Source organism: Vidua macroura, chromosome 10 (assembly GCF_024509145.1).
Source record: "Vidua macroura isolate BioBank_ID:100142 chromosome 10, ASM2450914v1, whole genome shotgun sequence".
NCBI classification, from domain to species: Eukaryota; Metazoa; Chordata; class Aves; order Passeriformes; family Viduidae; genus Vidua; species Vidua macroura.
The window spans coordinates 8,704,760-8,715,782 of NC_071580.1; the positions used below are offsets into that span (position 1 = coordinate 8,704,760).

At 57.6% G+C, this 11,023-nt stretch overlaps 1 protein-coding gene across 2 annotated transcripts in view; it reads left to right on the top strand.

Moving 5' to 3' along the window:
• Positions 1-10,267, top strand: part of EPHB3 (EPH receptor B3) — a 29,489-nt gene extending 19,222 nt beyond the window's left edge. The window contains exons 4-16 of one of the 2 annotated variants that reach the window (XM_053986151.1): positions 2,479-2,634; positions 2,772-3,107; positions 3,892-4,016; positions 4,172-4,340; positions 4,435-4,540; positions 4,907-5,004; positions 5,170-5,292; positions 5,390-5,637; positions 5,881-6,096; positions 6,189-6,338; positions 6,433-6,626; positions 6,793-6,948; positions 7,259-10,267. In XM_053986151.1, coding sequence (XP_053842126.1) covers positions 2,479-2,634; positions 2,772-3,107; positions 3,892-4,016; positions 4,172-4,340; positions 4,435-4,540; positions 4,907-5,004; positions 5,170-5,292; positions 5,390-5,637; positions 5,881-6,096; positions 6,189-6,338; positions 6,433-6,626; positions 6,793-6,948; positions 7,259-7,367 — 2,186 coding nt within the window. In that variant the 3' untranslated portion in view covers positions 7,368-10,267. The remainder of the gene's footprint in view (positions 1-2,478; positions 2,635-2,771; positions 3,108-3,891; positions 4,017-4,171; positions 4,341-4,434; positions 4,541-4,906; positions 5,005-5,169; positions 5,293-5,389; positions 5,638-5,880; positions 6,097-6,188; positions 6,339-6,432; positions 6,627-6,792; positions 6,949-7,258) is intronic. The other variant, XM_053986152.1, reaches the window with a different exon arrangement.
• The last annotated feature ends 756 nt before the right edge of the window (positions 10,268-11,023 follow it).

Consider the following 11,023-nt stretch of genomic DNA (forward strand, 5'->3'; position numbering starts at 1 on the left):
CAGCGGCTTATCCACCAGGGACCTGGGATCAGCTTTCAGCTTGGTTACAGCCTTCAAATGTGGCGGCTGAGAGCTGTCACGCTGCCACCGAGGTCTTTATGCTCTGATTTATTAAGCAGTGTCGGAAATTTACACACTGGAGTGCATCTGGGCCTCGATCCCTCTGCTGCTCTTCCCCTTTTTAACAGGACTGGTTCATGGCTCACCCCCCTCCTGCCAGGATGGCATGAGGATGCAAAGAAAAGGCCTTTGTCCCTTGTACCTGCACTGGGCACTACTTAGAGGTGGCGGGGAGCTGCTGAAGGACAGCTCTGCCTGTCCCTTCCTTCTGTGTCTGGGAGGCCACTATCACCTCCATGCCCATAACCCACTGGGCACCGGCTGGCACTTCATATGCAGGAGACCAAGTGCCCTCATCCCTCCTGCATCCTTTGCAAGCACCTGGCTGCCCTTGGCTGCCATGCCATGCTTGGGCTGTCAGCTTCACACAAGCTCAGGTTGCTCCAGCTTCACGCTCCCTCCAACAAGCCTGTTCAGGGGGTTTTGTCCCTGATGGATCTGGGCTCCTCTCCATAATCAAAGCATGTTTGGCAGCTTTCTGAGCCCAGAGCGTTCCTGTCCAAGAGGTTTCAGTCATCTCTCATTCCTCAACAATCTGGTTCCTTATGTGCGAATCTGCATCCACCCAGTTTGAACCGCCCGGGACTCCAGCCGGGGTGCGTCTGCCTCACCTCTGGGCCTCTGTTGTCCACATAAAGACACATTTTCTGGTGGCCTGGTTGTCCCAGGCTGGGGAGACAGAAGCCCTGGACCTGCTGGCTTCCCATTGCTTGCCAAGGAGCAGATCTGTGCACTGCTTTGCCTTCCAGCCTGCACAGTTGGGACGGGCAAAGCTTTCATGTCCAAAGGGAAGGCCCAGAGGCTGGGTGAACTCAGGTCAAGGAGCTGGAGTTAGTTGAGCCATGTAGTCGGTCCTGTTTTGACTAAAGAAGAGTCTCAGTGCTGGAAGGCTCGCACCCTGGGAGCAGGAAGCAGCTCCTGACACCCATTCAGGCAGAGGGGCTGGAGAGCAGGCAGTTGTCTCTGCAAGGGCTGCTCTCACATCCCCCTGGCCAGCAGCACTGCACAGGAGCAGGGCTTCTCTCTTGGGGTTGCTGCTGCTGGGTGCCTGGACAAACCAGGGACCGAGGGCAGCACCTGGAGCTGTGTGCAGGCCCCTGCGGGGCCGGCCTGGCAGCGTGTGACTCACAGCACTCCACGCCCCACGTGGGGCTGCAACCAGCCGGAAAACTTCCACAGAGGGTGTCGGGAGATGCCTCATAGCAGGAAACTTCCACTTGCCACAGCCTGGTGAAGCACCAGGAAACCTCCTCCTGTTTTCAGGATGATGTGTGACAGGCGTGGGAGGGTTATATGCCCTCAGAGCTTCCCTAACGTGGTGGAGCAAGGAGGACGTGCCCTCCTTTGGGGCCATCAGTGCTGATGCTGTCCCAGCTGTGGCAAACAAGGTGATGCTGAAGCAGAGCCGGCGCCAGTGGGTCTCTCACCTCATCCGGCTGCAAACACAGAACAGAGAATTCGCTTCCTTGGGCAGCAATGTGATAAACTGGGCTATTTTGAGGTGTGGGTCAGGTTCCCGAGGCCACTCTGCTCCTCGGCTCAAGTGCTGTTAAGCCGTTCACGTGCCCCTCATTACAAATAAACACCTTGGGGTGCCAATCGGGCTGTATCCCAGGACTCGTGGCTCCTTGAAGGACCCTGATCGGAAGCGGAGGAGGGAGGTGGCAGTGATGCTGAAGCAGCTCTTCAGCCAAGGACCTGCAGGAATGTTTTCATCTTGCTCAGCGCTCCACTTGAGCCGACCTCGTGAGGTGCCACCGCCCCGGGACTGAGAAGTGGCTCAAGAGCCTGAGGCGGAAGGTTTGGGGCTGAGTGGCTGATTTGGGGCGGTGGAGGCCTCTCACAGGGGCTGCAGCAGACAGGGCTGCAGAGGAGTTCTTTCCTTCCCAGCTGTATTCCCCCAGAGGATAGACCTGGCAGTGTGAGGATTGCCAGGCCTGGAAACCAGCATGGCCTTCCTCCATGGAAGGGAGCATGGTAAGACCCTTGGGAAGGGCAGTGAAGAAACAAAACTGAGGAATGGCACTCTGGATGGACCTGCTTTGTACCCCCATACTGCTGGTGGTGACCAACTCTTCCCACCTCAGATTACCTCAGACCTGCTACTGGAGCATTTCCTGGCAGAGCTGTGCCTGAGCCATCTGGTGCTTCCAGCAGCCCACTCTTCTCACTCTTCCAAGCCATGAGTCCCTGGGCATGGCTGATGGCAGTGGAAAGGCGTGTAGGAGGCCTGAGGTCTTCAAGCCACTGATCAAAGAATTGGCAGGGCAGCAAGGAAGAGTCTGCCCAGCTATGGTGGAAGCAGTGAGTGTTTTCTGGGTTCACTTTATAACTCGGATCTGTTTTTCTTTCCTCCAGCATGCGGCCCAGGAACCTTCAAATCTAAGCAGGGGGAAGGTCCCTGCTCCCCCTGCCCTCCCAACAGCCGGACCACCTCTGGAGCAGCAATGGTCTGCACTTGTCGAAACGGCTTTTTCCGGGCAGACACGGACCCCGCAGACAGCGCCTGCACCAGTGAGTCCTGCTCCGGGCAAGGAGGGGAGGCAAGGGAGCTGTGGGGTCTGTGTCTGGCATGGGGGTATGTGTTCACCCATGCCAGGGGTGAGCTGGACATGAAGACACCCACTCCTGCCCCTCACATTTCCCTGCAGGTGTCCCCTCAGCCCCGCGCAACGTCATCTCCAACGTGAACGAGACATCGCTGGTGCTGGAGTGGAGCGAGCCGCAGGACACAGGCGGGCGGGATGACCTGCTCTACAACGTCATCTGCAAGAAGTGCAGCGTGGAGCGGCGCCTGTGCACCCGCTGCGACGACAACGTGGAGTTCGTGCCGCGCCAGCTCGGCCTCACTGAGCGACGCATCTACATCAGCAACCTGATGGCCCACACCCAGTACACTTTCGAGATCCAGGCCGTGAACGGCATCTCCAACAAGAGTCCCTACCCTCCCCATTTTGCCTCTGTCAACATCACCACCAACCAGGCAGGTCAGTGGAGCCACCAGGGAGCAGGGGCTGTATCTCCTCCACAGAGTGGAGCAGAGCAGAGACTTCTTTCTGACAGCCTGGGAGGCTGCAGTCCTTTGTGGTGCCGCCTAACTGGCTCTCTGAGCCTGCATCTAATCCCCTGGGTAAACTCTTCTCTCTGTTTAAAGCATGTCCCTAGAGGAGATGAGATCAGAACACATGCAAGTGGAGAAGACTAGGGCTGGCAGATGCTCCAGAGAGCTCTGGATCTTCTAGACCTACCCCAGAGATGCTGGCCTGCTGCGAGGGGAGGAGGAAGGAAATGAGATTTCTCTCCTGTGTGCCTGGGAAGGCTCAGCACCAGCCCAAGCCTTTGCAGGCAGCCAAGTGCTTTGCCATTCCCTCCTTCCTCCCGCTCTGGCCCCGCTCCAGCGTGCTGGTAATCTCCAGCCACTGCGCACTGATCTGATTTCACGGGTCTTGCTGCTGGGGTGGAGCACAGAGCTTCTGGCAAATGGAGGAGGGGAGGGAGCCCCAGTCTGGGTTGGCAAGGCCCTTCCCCAGACCAGTCTGCAGCTAGGCATGGGGTGAAACATGTCTTCAGTGCTATTTCTGAGGCTCCCCTTGGTGTTGAGATCACACCTGCTTATGGAGACTTGGGGAAGGCCAGTCTCAAAGCTTTTCCATGCCTTTCCACCAAGATTATCCAAGCAGGTCACAGGCAGAGCATTCCCTATACTGTGTGAGATGGTGGAGGGGGAAACCTGGTGCAGGTGGCTCATTCCTTCCCTGCCCTCCTTCCTAGCCCCATCTGCCGTACCGACGATGCACCTGCACAGCAGCACCGGGAACAGCATGACGCTGTCATGGACTCCCCCAGAGAGACCCAATGGCATCATTCTAGACTACGAGATCAAGTACTCAGAAAAGGTAAAGTAGGAACAGCCCTTTCCCTCCTCCAGCCCTTCTAGTTGGCCATCAGCGGCTTGGCATAGGAGGTCCCTGCAAACCTGGCACCTGGGGGATGTGGGAGCCAGCAAATGGAGGTTGGCTTCACAGAGGTGACGCCCACATCTCCCCTACAGCAAGGCCAGAGCGATGGCATCGCCAACACAGTGACCAGCCAGAAGAACTCGGTGCGGCTGGACGGGCTGAAGGCCAATGCTCGGTACATGGTGCAGGTTCGGGCACGCACTGTGGCAGGATACGGCCGCTACAGCCTCCCCACGGAGTTCCAGACAACTGCGGAGGGCGGTAGGTGCCAGCACTGGGCTGCCTCCATCGCCCAGCCCTCCCATGCATGCTCCTTTCCCAGCTTGACTTCGATTCCTGCCTCTCTTTCCATCAGGTTCCACCAGCAAGACTTTCCAGGAGCTGCCTTTGATCGTGGGTTCGGCCACTGCAGGGCTGGTGTTCGTCATCGTGGTGGTGGTGATTGCTATCGTCTGCTTCAGGTACTGGCTTTTCAGGGAAGAGGGCTTCAAATCTGGGTTTGGGGGTTGCTCATGTTTGCCACAGAGCTTTCCCCTTCACCTGTAGGCAGAGCTCTGGCAGCTCCAGTCACAGAGTGAAGGACTGGACTAGCCACACATGGGTCCCAGAGCAGAGGTCCTGTGGGAGGACTGTGCCTCTGCTTCCCCAGCATGAGCTGGGCTCTGCCCATGCTCCTGCCATGCACACAGCACAACTAGGCCATCTCCTCCCATCGCACCTCGGGTAGAGGGATGGCTCTGCACACAGGCTGCCGGAGGGAAGGCTCTCTGCAGAGGCTGTCTGTGCTGCGATTTGGAAGTTGGCAGTGAATGTCTTTGCCCCATCAGGAAAGGGATGGTTACTGAACACCTCCTCTCGTCTCCTTTGGGCAGGAAGCAGCGCAACAACACCGACCCTGAGTACACAGAGAAGCTGCAGCAATATGGTGAGTGTGAGAGCCCCCAAATGGACTCTGGCTGCCCTCTCGTAATTCCTGTCCCATGCAAAGGGGCAGCCTTTTCTAACAGGGGGTGGGCTGACAGCCAGCCAAATGGCTTGACATCTGTCACCCTTGCTGCGTCCCTCCTGGTGATGGCTTCTGCCCTTACAGTTACCCCTGGGATGAAGGTGTACATTGACCCTTTCACCTACGAGGACCCAAACGAAGCTGTCCGGGAATTTGCCAAAGAGATTGACATCTCCTGTGTGAAAATTGAGGAGGTCATTGGAGCAGGCAAGTCCTGGGGCTGGGCACAGCACGTTCTGAGACTGCTGCCTCTCACCCTGTCCTGTGGCTCATCGTGCTGCTGCCCTCTCTCCTTCCACTACAGGGGAGTTCGGTGAGGTGTGCCGTGGGCGCCTGAAGCTGCCTGGCCGCCGCGAGATCTTCGTGGCCATCAAGACACTGAAGGTGGGCTACACGGAGCGGCAGCGGCGGGACTTCCTGAGTGAGGCCAGCATCATGGGCCAGTTCGACCACCCCAACATCATCCACCTGGAAGGGGTGGTGACCAAGAGCCGCCCCGTCATGATCATCACGGAATTCATGGAGAACTGTGCGCTTGACTCCTTCCTCCGGGTGAGCATCCATCCCGTTCTGCCCTGGGCTAGGGGCTGCAGTGCATGACGCGCAGCAGGTCTGAGCCCGTCTCCATCTCTCTACATTGTCATGCTGGTGTCCCCAGGGTTAAGGTCTTCACAGACAACATGAGTGGGGAGAAGAGGGGTGGCTCTAGGGAGGAGGACGGTGATGGTAGCACATTGGGATCCTTCCTCTATGTGTTCAGGATGTTGCAAACCCCTCTGATCTCTCCTCTGGCAGTTGAATGATGGGCAGTTCACAGTCATCCAGCTGGTGGGAATGATGCGAGGCATCGCCGCTGGCATGAAGTACCTTTCAGAGATGAACTACGTGCATCGGGATCTGGCTGCCCGCAACATCCTGGTCAACAGCAACTTGGTCTGCAAAGTGTCTGACTTCGGGCTCTCTCGCTTTCTGGAGGATGACCCAGCTGACCCCACCTACACCAGCTCCCTGGTATGGGACACTCACAAGGGATCTACTGATCTGGGGGTGGGGGGAAGACACCTCAGGTATGCACTAAATCATGGAGCTGTGTATCTGTGCAGGGAGGCAAGATCCCAATCAGATGGACAGCTCCTGAGGCCATCGCCTACCGCAAATTCACTTCAGCCAGCGACGTGTGGAGCTACGGCATTGTCATGTGGGAAGTGATGTCCTATGGGGAGCGACCTTACTGGGACATGTCCAACCAGGATGTAAGTGCTCTCTGGGGAGTAGGGAACTGGGAGCTGTAGGCTGCCTGTGGGAACCCAGGCGGCTCACAACCTGCCTCTGCCTATCTTTCTGCAGGTGATCAATGCCGTGGAGCAGGATTACCGCCTGCCACCCCCCATGGACTGCCCCACTGCACTGCACCAGTTGATGCTGGACTGCTGGGTGCGGGACCGCAACCTGAGGCCCAAATTTGCACAGATTGTCAACACGCTGGACAAGCTCATCCGCAATGCTGCCAGTCTGAAGGTCATCGCCAGCGTCCAGTCTGGGTCAGTGACATCCTTTGTTTCCAGACAGCACTTACCCCAGTTCCAGGGAACACTGGAGTGACTGGGAATAGAGCTGTGGGAGGGCGGGGATAAGAAATATCCCTTGCTTCCAGTTACACCTCTCCATGCCCTGCTCCTTGTGACCTGTGGCTCTCTTGCCCTTTAGCATCTCCCAACCGCTCTTGGACCGCACTGTCCCGGATTACACCACCTTCACCACCGTGGGAGACTGGCTGGATGCCATCAAAATGGGACGGTACAAGGAGAACTTCGTCAATGCTGGCTTTGCCTCCTTTGATCTGGTGGCACAGATGACTGCGGAGTAAGTCCCTGCTTGGAGGGGAGGAGGGAGAAAACTGGGACTGGGGCTGCTGCACACTGTCCCTTGCCTATCTGACAGCCACCTCCTCCCACCTGGGTCCTGGTGGGCTGAATTAAGGACGGAGATTCAGTATCCAATCCCAAGGGACTTCAGGTTTAGGATTCAGCATCCAGTCGGCTCTGGTGTTAGAAGAAGCACTGGAGTTTGGCAGAGGGCTGTAATGATGGATAGGTCCCTTGCCCCAGTGGGGCAGGGCCACACATTGATGTTGCTGGTAGCTGGGGGCTAAGTTGTCACCTTTTCCTTGCAGGGACCTGCTGAGGATAGGGGTGACACTAGCAGGGCACCAGAAGAAGATCCTGAGCAGCATTCAGGACATGAGGCTGCAGATGAACCAGACGCTCCCAGTGCAGGTTTGACCACAGGGGACTCTGCATTGGAACGGACCAAGGGAACCTGCCAAAAAGGTTCAGTTTGCGGTGCAGCCCAGCTTCCTGTTTTCCCCTCCACATGGCGCTCCTCTGCCTCGGACGGTCGCCTGGGACGGGATGGGACAGGACGCCCTTCCCTGGATCGAAGGCACTCATGCTGAGGGAGCCCAGCTTTTCATCCCTTGTCCTGGAATGGCGAGGCAGCAACACATCTTCATATTGAAGATGGATTATGGGACAGAGATGGCACATCCCACTTCCCACCCTGTCTTGGTGCTCATCGGTTTGAAGAGTTGTTCTGCTTCTTGGATTTCTTTTCACCCTGTTTTCCCCCCAATCCTCACTTCCCTCACCTCCCTGAGGCCACAGACTGTTGACCCGTCCGCCGAGTCTGTCAGACATGTCCGAAGCCTTCCCTAACTCTGTTCCCTACATGGAAGCAGCCAGGGGAGGCCAAGCCAGCGACAGGGCTGGGGCCACCAGCCCCAGACAATCACTCCTCTCCTCCAGCCCTGGCAAGCCCTCCACCCAAGGGTCTGCACTGGAACATGTCCGAAGGGAAGGCTTCGCTCCCTTTTTTGGCTTTGCACGCCAGAACCTGAACCCGATTTACTATGCAGGGAGTTAGGCAAAAAAAAAAAAAAAAAAGAAAAGAAAAAAGAAAAAAAAAAAGATATATTAAAAAAAGATAAGAGGGAGCAGAAAGGGGAGGGAGGGGGACCAGGTGCCCGGCTCCTCATCTCTTACCCTCTTGGTTCTCCTGGCCGGCTCTGGACTGCAGAGCGAGGCCATCAGCACGTTTGCACAGGGACCCTCCGCCCCCGGACCGACGGCAGCCGCGCTCCCCCCGAGGGGCCGGAGAGCGGGGCTGGGGCGGGGGCTGCGCCGGGGGCCACGGCTCCCCCAGCCTCCTCTTTTATGCAGAAGGAGCAGGTGCCGCCGGCGCGGCTGCCCGCTCCTGACACACGCTGTGATTGCTGCCAAAAGACTCACTCACCTTTCCCTGAGGATTCACTGCAGCCCGGTTCCTCCGAGCCGAGGGAGAGACTCCCAGCGTGCCTGAGTGTGCGTGAGTGTGTGCATGCGTGCGTGGGTGTGTGCTGGCCGCAGGACTGTGGGAGGCAATGGGCAGAATAAAGGCAATAAGAATTTTACCCGAGTTTCCTTTGCTCGATCGCGCTCTCATTGGATGGGCCTGGCTGCCTGCAGCTTCGCTGCCCACCAGGGTCATCCTTCTCCTCCTCCTGGCCGACCCCAAGCTGGCTGTGTGCCCCTTTCTGCTCTCCCCTTCTCTTGCTGTCATGTTTTCAGGTTGTCCGACAGGGACCAGGCAGTTATGCTGTACCAACGCTGTGGTTCTGGGAGACCCAGCATGCTCCCCATGAGGCATATAGGGTGGAGGCTCTGAGTCCCAGGTCAGAGCCAGTCAGGAAACTCTAATGTACTAGAAATACTCAGCATTTTTTTCCCCCATACCCTCCTCAAGTCAAGCTGGAATTGTGGGAACCAAACCAGGATTGTGAAAGACAAGCAAGGAACAGCCGTGCACACTGCTCATCCAGTGCCAGAGGGTCCCCACAGCTCTGGGGCTTCTCCATAGGGCACTGCTCCTCCCCTGCCTCCCTTTGGGCAGTCTGCCTTCAGCAGGAGGGTCGCAGTAACCCCTGGCACCCCTGCATTACTGGCCTCACTCCTCTACAAAATGGCTCTTGAGCAGGGGAGAGCTCACCAGGGTGAATGGACCAGCTGCAGGTGGCAAAGTAACGCCCTGGGAGAGCAGATCTGGGGGGGGCGCATGCCCTCAGTCTAGGGGAGATTTGTCCACAGCAGCCAAGTGGAACCTCAACTGCTTTTCCTGGGTTTCTCAGGTCCCCCTCAGCTGCACTACCTTGCTAACTGGCTTTTAGGGTGCTTTGCTGGCAGTCCAGAGGGGCAAATGGTCTCTCCCCAAAATGAGGGGGTGCACCCCTATGCTCCCTAGTGCTTGGCCCCAGTCCCCTCCTCGCCTGGCTGACACAGCAGGTGCTGTTTTTTCCATTGCCTTGGAACAGGCCTGCCCTTGGGTTTGTCATTAACCCCGTCCTCCTTCACAGGGTAAACAAGTCCAGGAGGGCAGTAGCAGCAGGTCTTGCAGCAGGAATGGTCTCCCCACATCCCACCATCTCCTCTGTGAGATGTATCTGGGATGTTGGCTGACAGGGACATCACAGCCCCATTTTTCTGGGGTTTCCCATCCTGGCTTGCTCCCTACGCTGGCTGCTCCCCAGCCCTGCCATGGTGAGACCCCAAACAGCAGCACTGTGCAGATTTCACCCCTCTCCCAGATCAGGAGAAGAAACCAGGCATTGAGAGGCTTTTAAAAGCAAGTGGATGAAGAGATATGAGAGCCCGTTTGGGGCTTGCTAACCACCCACAGCCTCTCCATGCAGAAGCACAATGGGGCACAGGGGCTGCCTCTGCCTCTCTTGCTCCCCAGCCCCTGCTGCTGCAAAGTTTGGGGTCCCACGAGCCCTGGTGCATCTCAAACATCCCCATCTCAAGTCCTCCATCCTGGCCTGGCTTTGCTTTGAGGAGGTTGTTCTCATTTTAAACAACAAACCCCTTCTGCCACCCTTCTCTATGCACACCCTGCTCCCATGGGGCAGGACACACCATCCCTGCAGCCAGCCCCGGGTCTCACCCCAGCCACAGGGGTGCACCCAGCAGCTCTCCACATCCTGTACCTGCCTCCTCCCTTTCCATGCAGATCTGGGGGAAAGCTGTGTTCCATGGTGAAAGAAAAGCAACAACGAAAAACAGCAGCCAGGGAAATCAATGCGAGCGTGCGTTTGTAAAAATATTTTTTAACGGAAAGACTTTTTTTCAATTAAATTATTTAAGGAATTTTATGGAGGTCTGTGGTGCCTGTGTGGTTCTTGGGGGCTCTGGGTGGCAGGGAGCCCTATGCTGGGCAGGTGAGGGGGTGTTTGGGCACTGTGTGTTTAAAAGCGGGTCCATGGCAGTGAGCAGGAGCCACTTGACCCCACCAGGGTGCAAACCTAGTCCAATTCCTCCCCCAAAAGGTGCTCCCTGCCTTCTCTGGGAACAGCCAAAGGGTGAGGACGTTTTCAGGAGCTGAGTAGACCAGATGATGCTCCCAGGGCCACCAGCCCTCGGGTGCCACTGCGGGAAAATCCTGGGGCCACGGGGATGGGAGCAGCTTGGGCTGGCCCTGGGGGAGTGTGGTGGCCAGGCTGGGCTGGGAGGAAGGCAAGCTCTGCCTGCACCCCTGCCTGTGCTCTGCCTGCGCCCTGTGCTTCCCCCCTCCCAGCCCATGCAAAAGAGCCTTTTGTGCTGCTGGATTTTTTCCCCCCTTTTAATTCCTAACCAGGAGATTAAGGGAAGACAAAGGCTACAATTGTTCCCGCTCTGCAGAGAGCTGGAAAGTTCGGGGAGGGGGGATCGTCCCTTTCCAGACAGACCCAGAGGAGGGGGACATGCGCCCCAGGTGGAGGGGCCGGGATGGGGGGAACACCCTGGGAGCGGCAGTGGAGGGTCCCAGGGGCACAGCTGGGATGAAGGCACACCAAGCATGAAGGGGGGATCCCTGCTGGGGTGGCCTGGAGGCTCAGGGCTCCAGCAGGAGGGTGGGAGGCTCTCTGCAG